At 38.7% G+C, this 18,000-nt stretch overlaps 1 protein-coding gene across 1 annotated transcript in view; it reads right to left on the reverse strand.

Annotated features, from left to right (window-relative positions):
- The window catches only part of LOC133535138 (isotocin receptor-like), a 30,528-nt gene extending 16,575 nt beyond the window's left edge, over positions 1-13,953 (reverse strand). The window contains exons 1-2 of the mRNA XM_061874657.1: positions 13,863-13,953; positions 12,882-13,796 (exon numbers count right to left, since the gene is read on the reverse strand). Of these exons, the coding sequence (XP_061730641.1) occupies positions 12,882-13,796; positions 13,863-13,884 (937 nt within the window). The 5' untranslated portion in view covers positions 13,885-13,953. The remainder of the gene's footprint in view (positions 1-12,881; positions 13,797-13,862) is intronic.
- Between the last annotated feature and the right edge of the window lie 4,047 nt (positions 13,954-18,000).

Here is an 18,000-nt window from a genome sequence, read left to right on the forward strand (position 1 = left end):
TGAGTGCACAAATCCCATTTGGCGTTGAGGCCCGGTTGAGCTCATTCAAGTCAACTTCCATACATGGTTCCCCAAAAAATGGACTTAGAAGTCATTGGAGCGTGCTGGCAAGTGAAGATTGTCCAAATAATCAAGTGGTCCAGAATCCTGGTGACTAACAACAGAGGCGTGAGCGACACGTGTTGACAGGAAGTCAATCAGATTAAAATAACAATTGCAGTGCCTTCATTGTAGGACTCTAAAATATTTGGGGCCCTGAACATGATTTTCTTTGTGACTTCATTTTGGTCTTGAATATTACTTTTTTATTATTATTACAATCCTAAAACAGTGTTATTCAACCACTGAGATATTGTCTGGTGTGCCGAGGGAAATTATGCAACTTCACCTTATTGGTCCAAAAAATGTTTTTTGCAAATCAATAATAATAATCTGCAAATAATGTGCCGTTGTCTAGTGTCTGTGCCGTATAGATCTTGGCAGGGTAACTATGTAGTACTCCAATAGGTGGCAGCAAGTAGTTCATTGCTTTGTAGAAGTCGGAACTCGTCGAGGATGGTTTGTCGTGATCCCAATATACAGAGGACAGCGGGAGACAGGTGCAGGTAAAAGGGTATCCATCCATCCATTTCTACCGCTTATTCCCTTTGGGGTCGCGGGGGGCGCTGGTGCCTATCTCAGCTACAATCGAGCGGAAGGCGGGGCACACCCTGGACAAGTTGCCACCTCATCGCAGGGCCAATACAGATAGACAGACAACATTCACACTCACATTCACACACTAGGGCAAATTTAGTGTTGCCAATCAACCTATCCCCAGGTACATGTCTTTGGAAGTGGGAAGAAGCCGGAGTACCCAAAGGGAACCCACGCATTCAGGGGGAGAACATGCAAACTCCACTCAGAAAGATCCCGAGCCCGGGATTGAACTCTGACTACTCAGGACCTTCGTATTGTGAGGCAGACACACTAACCCATCTGCCATCGTGAAGCCCGGTAAAAGGGTATTTAATGCTTAAATCAAAAATGAAGAATAGGCAAGTCCCGCTAGGAAAAGGCACTGAAGCATAGGGATGGCTATGCAAAACGTAAGTAAACCTGAATTGGCTACATAGTTAACAAAAACAGAATGCTGGACGACAGCAAAGACGTACAGTGTGTGTCCGTACATGACATGGCAATCAACATGTCCCCACAAAGAAGGATATAGCGTCCGCACAATTGAAATAGTCTTGTTTGCCAATACAAAGCAGGTCAGGCAATAGCACTCAAGGAAAAGGCGTGAAGCTGCTATAGGAAAACACCAACAAAACAGGAAAAGCCACTAAAATAACAGCGCGAGAGAGGAAGTAATGTACTACACACAGGAACTAAAAAAAAAAAAAAAGACAACCTGGTGGAGTTTCATTTTTTAACGTGTCTGCTGGTGGTGTGTCACCTTATTTTTTCAATGAAAAAAATGTGCCTTGGCTCAAAAAAGGTTGAAAACACTGTCCTAAAGGGCCCATCCCCCCTGAAGCTAACGTCATTTAGTCATTTGGGGACCCAAGGGAAGCCGAGATATTCAGACCCTCCACATAACAAAAACAACTTTCAGTACTTTATCTTTTATTATATATCTTATATATTTTATTAATGTAGTTATTTATTTTACCTTATCTATTCATTTATTTGTTTTTAATACATTTTGTTGGATTAAATCTATGTTTGCAAATATCCATGTGTATCTATATCTGTAATAGGCACTTACTTTGGGAACTGAGTGGGTGGGTACTGCAAGGGTATTGGAGAGATGTAATTGTTCTTGGGTTTATTATGTTACATATCTTAAAATGTGCAGATACCTAAACTTGTTGTTGCCATGAGAAACGATATTGTACTGTCTGCAAAATCCAATAAAAATATTTGGAAAAACAACATTTAGCATGTTGTTAGAAACCAGCATACAAACTGATCTAATGCTTTGACTGTAACTAATAGGAACATTCCTCAACATTTAATAAAGTGTAAGCCATTTTTTGGAGATCATCATTTTGTTAGCAAAGTTGGACAGGATGTAATGTGTAGCGTAATTATTGTGAAGGCCAAAAGTGTGTGACTGGAGAGAAAAGGAGAGCTGATGACTGATGACTCAAAAAAGTGCCTCTGGAGTTCTTAACAGACCCTCACTTACTTTCAATTATTTTTACAGCCTTTTAATACTCACATATTTGTGATGAAAAGCATCATCATCCACTTGCGAGAATTATTTTAAAAAGAAGAAAACGTTTGTTTTTTTATAAGACATTTTCCAGGCTCCATGACTCTAAAAATGAATTCACTTTTAAAACAAGTAAAAACATTTATTTATTTAATCAATAATGTTTTTCTTTAGGCGATCCAACCAGTGGCGTAATTTGACCTTTTCAGGGGTTTAAAAACAACTTAAATTATTCTTAAAACCCCCTAAATTATTTTGTGTTTTATTTTTTTAATATTTTGTTATTTGTTTTTGTATCACAAAAATCTTTACAACAAAATATAATAATAATAATAATAAAGTAGCCAGAATGTAAGTTTTAATAATCATAAAACAAGTTATTATTGTTCACTTAAATATGATTATAAATACACTATACTCCCAAAAGTATTTGGCCAACTGCCTTGACTCACATATGAACTTGAAGTGCCATCCCATTCCTAACCCATAGGGTTCAATATGATGTCGATCCACCTTTTGCAGCTATTACAGCTTTAACTCTTCTGGGAAGGCTGTCCACAAGGTTGCAGAGTGTGTTTATAGGAATTTTCAACCATTCTTCCAAAAGCGCATTGGTGAGGTCACACACTGATGTTGGTCGAGAAGTCTCCGTTCTAATTCATCCCAAAGATGTTCTATCAGGTTCAGGTTAGGACTCTGTGCAGGCCAGTCAAGTTCATCCCCACCAGACTCCGTCATGCATGTCTTATGGACCTTGCTTTGTGTACTGGTGCACAGTCATGTTGGGAGAGGAAGGCCCCCGCTCCAAACTGTTCTCACAAGGTTGGGAGCATGGAATTGTCCTAAATGTTTTGGTATCTTGGAGCATTCAACGTTCCTTTCACTGGAACTAAGGGGCCAAGCCCAACTCCTGAAAAAATATTATTCCTCCTCCTCCAAATTTCACAGTCGGCACAATGCAGTCCAAAATGTACCGTTCTCCTGGCAACCTCCAAACCCAGACTCGTCCATCAGATGGCCAGATGGAAATGCGTGATTCATCACTCCAGAGAGTGTCTCCACTGCTCTAGTGTCCAGTGGCGTCGTGCTTTACATTACTGCATCTGACGCTTTGCACGGGACTTGGTGATGACTTGGCCATGGAAACCCATTCAATGAAACTCTCTGCATTCTGTAAGTGCGCTAATTGGAAGATCACATGAAGTTTGGAGCTTTATAGTAACTGACTGTGCAGAAAGTCTTTGCACTATGTGCTTCAGCATCCGATGACCCCTCTCTGTCAGTTTACGTGGTCTACCATTTAGTGGCTGAGTTGCTGTTGTTCCCAAACTCTTCCATTTTCTTATATTTCTTATATGACTGGAATATTTAGGAGCGAGGAAATTTCACGACCGGATTTGTTGCACGGGTGGTATCCTATGACAGTTCCATGCTGAAATCACTGAGCTCCTGAGAACGGAAAGTCTCCATGCCTAAGTGCTTGATTTTATAAATCTGTGGCCGGGCAAGGTGATTAAGACACCTGGATGGGTGGACAAATACTTTTGGCGATATAGTGTAGGTCAAGTTTTCCTTTACCTCATTATTCAATTTAGAGAGTAGCTGAATTATCTTTTTAAAAAGGTGTTCTTGAATGTACCACAGTTATGAGCTATGAAATGCAAAAGTAAAATGTAATTACTTAATAATATATTATATATTTACATTTATTCTTCCTTGTTACCCAAAATAGTGTTGCTGTGTGTGAGCTTTAATGGCGTTATGACGTCTGTGTTGAACGCATAAATAGAATCAAATAAAATAGAACTGTGTGAATATGAGTGTGAATGTTGTCTATCTGTGTTGGCCCTGCGATGAGATGGCGACTTGTCCAGGGTGTACCCCGCCTTCCGCCAGAATGCAAGTGAGATAGGCTCCAGCACCCCCCACGACCCCAAAAAGAGGTAGAAAATGGATGGATGGATGTATTGTCATTACATTTAAAAAGTACAATAAAATGATGCGGAAGTGAAACTTAAACCTGACTTTGTCCGATGTTGACACACTTTCTTCACTCATCTTCTCCTGGATCCCAAAAGTTGGTGCTTTGTTTTGAATGCACAATCATGCGCATTGATGGCGTTATGACGTCTATGTTGAATGCGTAAACGTGAGCTTTGATGTACAGTGAAGTAGATTCATGTAGCATTTTTCTCTAGTGACTCAATGCACTTTACATTGTGAAACAGATCATCTAAGTTGCATTTGAACCTGTGTGGGTGGCACTGGGAGCAGGTGGGTGAAATGTCTTGCCCAAGGACACAAGTGACTAGGATGGACACACAGTAACTCGGATGGCCGAAGCGAGGATCAAACCTGGAACCCTTGAGTTGCTGGCACGGCTGCTCAACCAACCAAACTGCACTGGCTCACAAATTGATGGCGTTAATACGTCTGTGTTCAATGCATAATAGTGAGCTTTGAAAACATTGAGGTATGCGTTGAATGCTTAAAAGTGAGCTCTGATGCGTTATGACGTCTGTGTTCAACGCATAAAAGTGAGCTTTATTAGAATAGAATAGAATACCTTTTATTGTCACTATACACTGGTACAAACCCCGTTTCCATATGAGTTGGGAAATTGTGTTAGATATAAATATAAACGGAATACAATGATTTGCAAATCATTTTCAACCCATATTCAGTTGAATATGCTACAAAGACAACATATTTGAAGTTAAAACTGATAAACTTTTTTTTTGTCGCAAATAATAATTAACTTTAGAATTTGATGCCAGCAACACGTGACAAATAAGTTGGGAAAGGTGTCAATGAATTCTGATAAAGTTGAGGAATGCTCATCAAACACTTATTTGGAACATCCCACAGGTGTGTAAGCTAATTGGGAACAGGTGGGTGCCATGATTGGGTATAAAAGCAGCTTCCATGATATGCCAAGTCATTCACAAACAAGGATGGGGCGGGGGTCACCAATTTGTAAGCAAATTGTCGAACATTTTTAGAACAACATTTGTCAACGGGCTATTGCAAGGAATTTAGGGATTTTACCATTTACGGTCCGTAAAATCATCAAAAGGTTCAGAGAATCTGGAATAATCACTGCACGTAAGCGATGATACTACGGACCTTTGATCCCTCAAGCGGTACTGCATCAAAAACCGACTTCAGTGTGTAAAGGATATCACCACATGGGCTCAGGAACCCTTCATAAAACCACTGTCAGTAACTATAGTTGGTCGCTACATCTGTAAGTGCAAGTTAAAACTCTGCTATGCAAAGCGAAAGCCATTTATCAACAACACCCAGGAACGCCGCTGGCTTCGCTGGGCCCGAGCTCATCTAAGATGGACTGATGCAAAGTGGTAAAGTTTTCTGTGGTCTTACGAGTCCAAATTTCAAATTATGTTTGGAAACTGTGGACGTGGTGTCCTCCGGAACAAAGAGGAAAATAACCTTCCGGATTGTTATAGGCGTAAAGTTCAAAAGCCAGCATCTGTGATGGTATGGGGGTGTATTAGAGCCCAAGGCATGGGTAACTTACACATCTGTGAAGGCACCATTATGCTGAATGGTATATATGTTGTCATCCAAGCAAGTTATCATGGACGCCCCTGCCCCTGAGTACGGGTACTCTCCTGGCCCGCCTGCAGTCCAGACCTGTCTCCCATCGAAAATGTGTGGCGCATTATGAAGCGTAAAATACGACAGCGGAGACCCCGGACTGTTGAACGACTGAAGCTCTACATAAAACAAGAATGGGAAAGAATTCCACTTTCAAAAGCATCAACAATTAGCTTTCTCAGTTCCCAAACGTTTATTGAGTGTTGTTAAAAGAAAAGGTGATGTAACACAGTGGTGAACATGACCTTTCCCAACTACTTTGGCACGTGTTGCAGCCATGAAATTCTAAGTAAATTATTATTTGCAAAAAAAAAAATTAAGTTTATGAGTTTGAACATCAAATATATTGTCTTTGTTGTGCATTCAATTGAATATGGGTTGAAAAGGATTTGCAAATCATTGTATTCCGTTTATATTTACATCTAACACAATTTCCCAACTCATATGGAAACGGGGTTTGTACAATAAGATTAAAAGCAACTCCAGTATCAGTGCTGCAGTCTACAAATATGCAAAACATAGGAAGAAAAGAAAGAAAAATTGTGCAAACGGAAGTAATGTGACGGCGTTATTATAAGGTATGTGTTGAATGCATAACTTTATGATGTCTGGGTCGAATGCATAGATGAGAGCTCTGATGGCTTAATGACGTCTGTGGTCAATGCAAAATGGCATTATGACGTCTGTGTTCAATGCATAAAAGTGAGCTTTGATGGCGTTATGAGGTATGTGTTGAAAGTATTAATGTGAGCTTCGATGCCGTTATGACGTCTGTGTTCAATGCATAAAAGTTAAAGTTTTAAGTACCAATGATTGTCACACACACACTACGTGTGGTGAAATTTGTCCTCTGCATTTGACCCAACCTTTATCACACCCTGGGAGGTGAGGGGAGCAGTGGGCAGCAGTTGTGCGGCGCCCGGGAATCATATTTGGTGATTTAACCCCCAATTCCAACCCTTGATGCTGAGTGCCAAGCAGGGAGGTAACAGATCCCATTTTTATAGTCTTTGGTATGACTCGGCCGGCGTGTGAACTCACAGCCTACCGATTTCAGGGCGGACATTCTAACCACTAGGCCAATGGTTCTCAACCTTTTTTCAGTGATGTACCTCCTGTGAACATTTTTTTAATTGAAGTACCCCCTAATCAGAGCAAAGTATCGTTGGTTGAAAAAAAGAGATAAAGAAGTAAAATACAGCACTATGTAATCAGTTTCTGATTTATTAAATTGTACAAACGTTTGTACATCTAACACAATTTCCCAACGCAAATGGAAACGGGGTTTGTACGTGTTGAATGCATAAGTATGAGATTTGATGGCTTTATGACATCTGTGTTGAATGCATAAATGTGAGCTTTGATGGCGTTATGACGTTTGTGTTAAATGAACAGTTAAGTTTTCATGCAGGGTTTTCTGCTACTAGAGGGAATGAAGCGTTTTTGTATTTGACATGTTACATATTCATAATTTGACGCAAACAAAAATGCTGAACTTTGACAACAAATTGACTTTTATTAGCTTTTAATGACATCCTTTATAATTGATTGATTTAATTAAAAGGAAAAAAAAATATTAAGTTTATGTGACCCCCCCTTGTGGTTGTTGCCCTAATTCACAGGTTAGGTTTAAGATTCCTCCAAAATTATATTATTTTTTTCACGTTTTTTCTTTTATATTACACTGTAATGTTGTAATGAAATACCAGCTTCTCAACAACAACAACTATGTAAATATTATATTTCTTTTGTGATGTTCTCATGGAAGCAAACCCACTTTGATGTGCGGACACATTTCCTCTCCCAGAGGCTCAGCAGGACTTCTTTGGGTGATAACACTCCTTCACTCTTGGGAAGAAAGTTACACAATACTTTGGAACATGAAGGTCTTATCTTATGCGAGCCGGGGAAATTGTTGGAATATCCTTCATTTGGCCACAACATAAGGGACACCCGCACAATCAACACAAAGTACCAATAGCATGAGCCTTTACAATAATAAACTATGTTCTGCATGGTCCATTGTTATTGGGAATATTATTATTGATTGGTTTGAGTAATAGTCAAGCTGAACACGTTTGGTCTTTGTTTGTTTTCAATAGAGAACAACTTCTGTGATCCTTATTATTTATTTAGGGAAAATTTAATTTTTTTTAATTAGATAATTTTTCAAAACAAAGTTGATCATCAAAGTTGCTATTATTCTCCAGTGCTTTTATTGGGGTTTCTTTATGACTTTTTGATACGTTACCTTGACTATTGTCTGATACCGATCATAATAAATACTTTTGATTTTTTTTGTAGTGTATAATGTTATAAAAAGTATCTTTATAATTTTATTTTTCTCAAAAGTAAACCAGGATGCTCACCCCAGTGACCTGGACTTCCTGATGCCATATTTTAAACCCACAGTCTAAAATCTTGATCTTATGTTTGACAGTGATTTTAAATTGGAACAGCAGATTAACTCTTGTTTTTCGATCCATTTTGTTCATTAAAGACTTTTAGCAAAAATCTGATAAGTTTGATCTTTTCACGACTTTGAGCGGTTAAGGTTTTTTGCCTCAGGGGGCCAAAATTAGAGAAAAAAATGTGTCTGGGGGCCGGTATATCTGATTTTTAGGAACACTAATACAAAAACTGACAATAATATTGAGGGTTTTTTTTTTTACTGAATGAGACACCCAGTTTGTACATTAAAATAAACAATGTGGGATTTACAATATTAACTATGACCGATAAAACACTGAATATTGACAACATATGAACGTCACAGTATTCTGGACATCAAAGTACAAAGATGGAGGTGGGAAGGTTTTAGCCTTTAGCCACACAAACAGCCGGTGTTTCCTTGTTTAAAATTCTCGAAGTTGAAGCTTTACTATGGAACAGAGCGGTCAAGCGAACATGGATCCCGACCACATGTCAACCGGCAGTTTTCGGGGAGAAAATTGTGGTAATAACTCTGCGCTTACCGGAGACATCAGCGGAGCTTCTGTCATCCTGCAGCTGCGTGATTTCCCTCAGAGACACTCGGGGTCAACACATTCGTGGACATACCCCTCCGACTTTCAGGTACTATTTAATCTCACTAAAACACTAGCAACACAATAGAAAGATAAGGGATTTTCCAGAATTATCCCTAGTAAATGTGTCTAATAACATCTGAATTGCTCCCACTGCAATTACCTTTTTTTTTTCTAGTCCTTCACTCTAAATTTCCTCATCCAGGAATCTTTCATCCTCGCTCAAATTAAATGGGGAAATTGTCACTTTCTTGGTCCGAATAGCTCTTGCCGCTGGAGGCTATGATTATAAACAATGTGAGGATGTGAGAAGCTCCACAACCCGTGACGTCACGCGCACATCGTCTGCTACTTTTGGTAAAGGCAAGGCTTTTTTATTAAGGACCAAAAGTTGCGAACTTTATCGTGGATGTTCTCTACTAAATCCTTTCAGCAAAAAAATATGGCAATATCGCGAAATGATCAAGTATGGCACATAGAATGGACCTGCTATCCCCGTTTGAATAAGGAAATCTCATTTCATCCATCCATCCATCCATTTTCTACCGCTTATTCCCTTTTGGGGTCGCCCAAACGGAAATCTCATTTCATCCATCCATCCATTTCTACCGCTTATTCCCTTTTGGGGTCGCGGGGGGCGCTGGCGCCTATCTCATTTCAGTAGGCCTTAAAAATACTTTGTATAGTTCAAGACTTCCGGTCATTAGAAAACATCACTGCACATCATAATGGCAGCTACAGTTTCTTTCCATCTTAATGGCCTAAAAAAATGATTTGGGAATGTCCGGCGGGCCGGATTGAAAATCTTAATGGGCCGCATGTGGCCGCAGGCCTTAATTTGTTAGTTTGGACTACTGCAGTTCACGCTGGGTTAGAATGAACCAGGCTTCAGTTGCTTGATTACAGCTCGTCCCAAATGCTCCTGCTCGCCTTTTTAACTGGCAGAAAAAAACATTACCCCCATTTCAGCATCCCTTCACTGCACTGCAAAAATTCAGTGTTCAAAACAAAGGAAAAAATATACAAAAATTATGGGTATTTTACTTTACCTAGTAAAAATTATCTGCCAATAGAACAAGAAAAGTTGGCTTGTTTTCTGAAACAAGTAAAATTACCTAACCTCAATGAACCCCAAAATACCTTAAAATAAGTATATTTTTACTAATTACAAGTGCTCTTTTCTTGATAGAAAAAACAAATATAAGTATGTTGAAAAATATTAGTCCATTTGGCTGGCATCTCTTTTAATTATGAGACAATTGTGTCAAAGTCATGATTTTTAATTTCATACTTAAAATAAGAAATCATTACTTTTAATAAGCAGTTTTACACTTGTGATTGACACAGCTTCGCAACAGTTGATATTCTAGTTTCAAACATGTTTTACTTAATATAAGTCATACAATCTCCAATCTCAGCAACAAGTTGTAATATCTTACTGAGATCATTTAGGACCAAAACCCTTAAAATAAGTAAAACACTAACACAAAATCTGCTTAGTGAGAGGAATTATCTTATCAGACAGAAAATAAGCAAATATCACCCTTATTTGAGATATTTAATCTTGCTTGGATTTCAGTTTTTTCAGTGTGGCTTCCAGATCATGTGAAATTATTGTTTGTTTTTAAATCTCCTAATAGATTAAAGTCTAAAGTCAACATATATGTCAGACCTTGTACAAAACAACACAAGTTCTCTGAGGTTAGCTGATCAATTTTTTCTTGTCGTCCCAAAGACCCGACCGGTTAAATCCAGAGGAGAGTGTGCATTTTCTGATGTTGCTCCAAAACTTTGAAACGGTATATCTCTCACTATTTGGACCGCTCCATCTTTAATGACTTTTAAATCCCGTCTTAAAACATATTTTTACTCTTTGACTTTTAAACCAGCATGAGAGTTTTATTGATTTTAGTCTTTTTTCTTATCTTTTATGTATCTCTTTTCAGTTAAAAGGTTATTTTTTTTGTTTTTGTTTACAATTGACTGTCCTTAGTTTTACCCTGCTTCTAATTGTGGGTTTTAACTCATGTGCAGCACTTTGTGAAACTTTTAAATGTCCTGTATAAAAAAAGTGTATTGGATTGGTTTGGATATCAAGTGATACGCTGTTGTGATTAGTGTATATTTGGTCATTTTATTTTGTTTTCATACACATTGGAGTATAACTTTCAAGCATTTATTAATTTCAGTTTGTCAGGAGTGTTGCCGCATTCAGGAAGTAGTCTTTGCCATTAAGTTGAATATGCCAGTCTTGTCTTTTGTTGAGAACTACAAAGTGTTTGTACTCTAAGTACTGTACTTAATACATACCAGCTGTTATACTTTTAATGTGTATCTTAGGTGTAGTTTTCATCAACACATTTGGAGGTGTTGAAATCACAATGTAAAATCAGTAATGCTAATCTGTGGAATGTCTATGGAATATCCAATTAGCGTTGAGCTAGCACATTTATTTGAATACATTTATTTTACATTGTACTGTTACACATAATTATGTATTTCATGTAAGTTGTATTGACATAGTGTTTTAAAGGAAAAACTATTAGAAGGTTGTCAAATGAAGAAAAGCTGTTCTTTGTTTGCCAGGCAAGCAAGAAGTGATTTTAGCAAGAGCAGAACAAACTTCTTGTATCGTAGTTCTTGTATTGAGCGTCTTGGATATAAACCCATACTTCTTTTTTTTTCTGACATTGGACCGATATCAGTATTGTCTAGGGACACCGCCAGTTTTTTAGTTTCTTAACTTTTATTAATCTAGGGTTCAACCTTTTTTGTCATAATGAATGTAAAAAATGTATTAGAGGTGAGTGTAAAACAGGGGTCACCAACGCGGTGCCCGCGGGCACCAGGTAGCCAGTGAGGACCAGATGAGTAGCCCGCTGGCCTGTTCTAAAAATAGCTCAAATAGCAGCACTTACCAGTGAGCTGCCTCTATTTTTTTTAATTGAATTTATTTACTCGCAAGCTGGTCTCGCTTTGCTCAACATTTTTAATTCTAAGAGACAAAACTCAAATAGAATGTGAAAATCCAAGAAAATATTTTAAATATTTAAATTCACTTGTTTAAATAAATTCATTTATTTTTTTACTTTGCTTCTTAAACTTTCAGAAATACAATTTTAGAGAAAAAATATAACCTTAAAAATTATTTGAGGATTTTTAAACACATATACCTTTTTACCTTTTAAATTCCTTCCTCTTCTTTCCTGACAATTTAAATCAATGTCCAAGTATTTTTTATTTTTTATCGTAAAGAAAAATAAATAAATTTCAATTTAATTCTTCATTTTAGCTTCTTTTTTTTCGATGAAAAATAGTTGTGAAATATTTCTTCAAACTTATGATTAAAATTCAAAAAAAATATTCTGGCAAATCTAGAAAATCCGTAGAATCAAATTTAAATCTTATTTCAAAGTCTTTTGAGTTTCTTTTAAAATTTTTGTTCTGGAAAATCTAGATGAAATATTGATTTGTCTTTGTTAGAAATATAGCTTAGTCCAATTTTTTATATATTCTAACAAAGTGCAGATTGGATTTTAACCTATTTAAAACATGTCATCAAAATTCTAAAATTAATCTTAATCAGGAAAAATTACTAATGATGTTGCATAAATTCATTTTTGAACTTATTCAGAATGATTCGAATTAGCTAGTTTTTCTCTTCATTTTTTTCGGTTGGATTTTGAATTTCAAAGTCGAAATTGAAGATAAACTATGTTTCAAAATTTAGTTTTAATTTTTTTTCGTGTTTTCTCCTCTTTTAAACCGTTAAATTAAGTGTTTTTCATCATTCATTTTCTACAAATAACCTTCCGTAAAAGGAAAAAAAATGTACGACGGAATGACAGACAGAAATACCCTTTTTTTTTTTAATATATAGATTTATTTATTAAAGGTAAATTGAGCAAATTCGCTATTTCTGGCAATTTATTTAAGTGTGTATTAAACTGGTAGCCCTTCGCATTAATCAGTACCCAAGAAGTAGCTCTTGGTTTCAAAAAGGTTGGTGACCCCTGGTGTAAAGAGTGTCCTACCTTCTCTGGGAGCTGCAGGGTCCCAGGCAGACCACATCTGGACAAAGAAAAAAGGAGTCCAGCACAGGACGTAGGCCAGCACCACCACAAAAGTCATCTTGACAGTGCGTATCTTGGCCTTGGAGATGAGCCTGACGCTGCTCACCCGACACAGGTGGTGCGCGCCCTTGGGGGCCCGAGCCAGGAAGTGCTCCCTCCTGGTCTTGAGGTTGAAGTTCTGCCATATTTTCAGGCAAATCAGACCGTAGCAGACGCTGAGGACGCCCATAGGGAGGATGTAGATGCTCAGGCTCATCCAGGTCACGTAGGCCTTGGCCCCCCACGGCTGCACAAAGTCCCCCCAGCAGTCGTACACGCCGTCCCCGACGTCCTGCAGGGAGAAGATGTACGCCTGAGGCGTGCTGAAGATGAGACTGAGCAGCCAGGACATGCCCACGCATATGCGGTCCCTTGTGGTGTGCGCCGGTCTGAGCGGCTGACAAATGGCCAAGCACCTGTCGATGGACATCAGCACCAGCATGTAGGTGGACGCAAACATGCCCACCACCTGGGAGTACTTAATCAGCCGGCACAGCACGTCGGGCCCGTAGAACCTGAACGTGATGTCCCAAATGAGCTGTGGGAGCACCTGGAAGACCGCCACCACCAAGTCGGCGATGCTCAGATGCCACATGAAGTAGAGCATCCGAGACTGCCGCTGTTTGGCGGCGTGCACGGCCCACAGGACGCTCAGGTTGCCGCCCAGGGCCAGCAGGAGGACCAGAACCAGCACGGCCACCTCGGCTTTGGCCACCTCGTCGTTGCGTTTCAACGGGTTGGCCCTGGTGGCATTGGTGCAGTTGGACCAGGACACGTTGTGGGGACCAGGTAGGAAGTCCTCCATGGTGGCGCCAGGAGGGGGGTCACATGGTGAAGCTGCTCAAAGCAGAGACAGAAAAAAAATAAACCCAGGAAGACGTAGGATTACATCTGGAAACTGACCTTTGATGCTGCTGATGATCATGTGTCCTCATGTCTCACTGAGTCCAGTCTGCTTGACTCTGAGACTTTATGACAACCAGGCCAGAGTCCGCCCCTTTTCTTCCTCTGGGAAAAACTGCCGTTGCTTTTATCTCACAAGTCAAGAAATAAACATTTCCTTCGTCACCCACACCCACAAAACATGCTCAATTTGTGGCGCTTCACGTTTCACTCGCTGCACTGCTCATGCTTTAAAACAATCTGTTCCAGGGTCAAACTGTCACCTTCATTTAAGATTTAGTAGTAAAAATGGCACATTCCTAAGCGTGATGCAAGTGTAAAAGGATGTTAAAGGAGCCATATGTAATAATTTCATGCCAAGTCGTCATTAAAGGCCTACTGAAACCCACTACTACCGACCACGCAGTCTGATCGTTTATATATCAATGATGAAATATTAACATTGCAACACACGCCAATACGGCCTTTTTAGTTTACTAAATTGCAATTTTAAATTTCCCGTGAACTGTCGTGTTGAAAACGTCGCGGTATGATGACTTGTGCGTTTGACGTCTCGGGTTGTAGCGGACATTATTTTCCAGACCGATCCAAGCTACAAGTAGTCTGCTTTAATCGCATAATTACACAGTATTCTGGACATCTGTGTTGCTGAATCTTTTGCAATTTGTCCAATTATAAATGGTGAAGTCAAAGTAGAAAGATGGAGGTGGGAAGCTTTTAGCCTTTAGCCACACAACATAGCCGGTGTTTCCTTGTTTAAAATTCCCGAAAATGAAGCTTTACTATGGATCAGAGCGGTCAAGCGGACATGGATCACGACGACATTTCAACCGGCAGTTTCGGTGAGAAAATAGTGGTAATAAGTCGCCTCTTACCAGAGACATCAGCGGAGCTTCCGTCCTGCTGCAGCTTCGTGACTTCCCTCAGAGACTCTGTTGTCATCACACCCCTGGCCACACCCCTCCGACTTTCAGCTAATATTTTATTTCACTAATACACTAGCAACACAATTGGTAGATAAGGGATTTTCCAGAATTATCCTACTAAATGGGTCTGATAACATCTGAATCGCTCCCACTGCAATCGCCTTTTTTTTTTCTAGTCCTCCACTCTAAATTTCCTGATCCACAAATCTTTCATCCTCGCTCAAATTAATGGGGAAATTGTCGCTTTCTCGGTCCGAATACCTCTAGCTGCTGCTGGCTATGATTGTAAACAATGTGAGGATGTGAGGAGCCCTACAACCCGTGACGTCACGCGCACATCGTCTGCTACTTCCAGCGAAGGCAATGCTTTTTTATTAGCGACCAAAAGTTGCAAACCTTATCGTCGATGTTCTCTACTAAATCCTTTCAGCAAAAATATGGCAATATCGCAAAATGATCAAGTATGACACATAGAATGGACCTGCTATCCCCGTTTAAATAAGAAAATCTCATTTCAGTAGGCCTTTAAATGGCCCTGATATGTCAAAAGGCATTAATAAATCATGTTCTTTTGGAATACCTTTATAACTAATAACGGTAGTTCAGCCAGGATATCCTCATTTCAAAATTTGATTTACAGCCCCAAAATCTTGTTTTTATTTAGATGCCCCGTCCCCCGTTTGACCAATTACAAAATCTGAGTGTGTCACATCCAGGTTGCTGGTCATGCTCCGCCATCTTGTCTAGCTAATGCCACTGGTAAAGTTACTAAAGATGTCAGACCTTAGTAAATCTAAAAGGCGTCGTTACAATTCTCAACTTATTCACGACAAAGCCAGGAACAAAACGTGGATTTGTATTAGGGATGCCTTTGAAAGATGGAGACGATTGAAGGCGGTGAAGCTTTTTTCATCTGACGCCAAACTTGCTCATATAATGCATTACATGTAAAAATTTTCTACTTTGTGTATTGACATGGTAGTAGGTTATATGATTTATGCGTAACATGGGTTGGCTCACAGAATCCCAATCTGAACTGAAAGATGGTGATTGATTGAGATTAGTGTTGGGCCTGTGATGAGGTGGCGACTTGTCCAGGGTGTACCCCACCTTCCGCCTGATTGTAGCTGAGATAGGCGCCAGCGCCCCCCACGACCCAAAAGGGAATAAGCGGTAGAAAATGGATGGATGGTTTATTTCCAACATGAACACAATTACAGTATAATATATCACATAATTTCAAAACATCTCTCTTTACATCATGTCCGAAGAGGATTAGGGAGAAGCAAAGCTTATTTGATCCTACCCCTTTCCCACTTCAGAGTACAAATACATATGTTCATTTACTGTCTTCTTTTTGTAAGACAATTACATCAGTGAATGATTAATACAGCAGTTCTTGCAATATATAATTAAGTCAGTCATGATAAACATGAGATGAAGAATATCCTGTTTTCAATGAGGCTGAAGGTATTTCTCATAATTCTTCTTCCTTGTACTTTGTAAGCACTATTCATTTGAACAACCTTTTAAACTGGATCATATCAGTACATTAACTTTTTTGCTTAATACATTCCATACTTTAATTCCACATACTGATATGCTAAAGGTCTTAAATGTTGTACGTGCATACAAATGTTTTAAATTAGTTTTTCCTCTAAGGAAATATTTCTCCTCTTTAGTTGAGAAGAATCGTTGTACATTCTTGGGTAGTAGGTTATAGTTTGCTTTGTTCATCATTTTAGCTGTTTGCAATTTTACCAAATTGTTGAATTTCAATATTTTTGATTCAATAAAAAAAACAGTTTTTATGTTGTTTTTACATATACATAATGTTTAGCCAACATTATGTACAAGTCTAACTCGGTGGTCCCCATTACCGGGCCGCGGCTTTATTTACATTATTTCTTTATTTCTTATTAAAATCAACATAAAAAACACAAGATACACTTACAATTAGTGCACCAACACAAAAAAACTCCTTTTTTCATGACAACCGCCCCCCCCAGAGCTGTGGGACAAATTATCAAGTGTTGATCGGTCCAAAGCTACAAATAGGTTGGGGCCCACTGGTCTGACTTATCTTATTTGTAACACCATTACTGAATGAAGTGCACATTTGTAGTTATTTCCCCATATTTCTGCACAATAAGTCATATATGGAAACACTAGCGAGCAGTAGAGAATATGGAGAGATTTTTGGTCCAAAACATATTTTGCTTCGTTCGTTATTAAAATATTAATTGCCACCTTATGTTGCATATTTTGTGTATGACATTTCTAGTTAATTTTATCATCTAGAATTACACCCAAAAATGTAGTTTATTTTACCCTTTCAATGTCTACCCCATCCATTTGTATTTGTGTATGATGCTCCTTTGATGTGCGTACATGGAAGAGAATGCAGTGCATCAGGTAGGATGCAACATGGAGTTACGCTGAATGAAATGTGGCAGTTATTTTAGTTTTGGCCTTGGCTTGCCATCAAAGTAGACCTATTCGATATAAAATATATTATGTATAATTATTTTGATGATGCAGGGTAATGCCAAAAATCTGTCCTGACTCCCGATGACAATATTGCTGCTTAACTTTACAAATACATTTGGCTAAACGACATCAGTAAAATGTGTTTGATTGCTTGATTGACACTTTTATTATTAGATTGCACAGTTCAGTACATATTCCGTACAATTGACCACTAAATGGTAACACCCGAATAAGTTTTTCAACTTGTTTAAGTCGGGGTCCTCGTGAATCAATTCATGTCATAATTACATCTTTCAAGAAGCATAAACAAGAGAAACCTACAGCGTAGGACTCGTCGATTGCCATTTGTAGTTCCTTGGAGTAGGATTCGGACTTGGCTGCATATCTGGCAACCTCAGTCATAACGAGTGGGAGAGGAATACAGAATTTTGACTGTGATTGCAGTACCATCTCTGGCCACATTACTACATATGGCACCTTTAACACAATGGTATACAGCTGCAACTAACAACTATTTTTATAGTCGACTAGTAATCAACTAACAATAAACTACCCAGATTATTATGTGTACACCTAATTAGTTTTAATTCAGGCTTTTAAATTTAGTTTGAGATATTTTTAGGCATGTGTTAACTAATTGTGATGGCAGTAACAAGCTTAGCTAGGCTACGTAGCTTAACTACATTAGTAGCTCGGCGGTAGCTGAGCTACTTTTTTTAATG

This window comes from Nerophis ophidion, linkage group LG16, assembly GCF_033978795.1.
Source record: "Nerophis ophidion isolate RoL-2023_Sa linkage group LG16, RoL_Noph_v1.0, whole genome shotgun sequence".
Taxonomy (NCBI): Eukaryota; Metazoa; Chordata; class Actinopteri; order Syngnathiformes; family Syngnathidae; genus Nerophis; species Nerophis ophidion.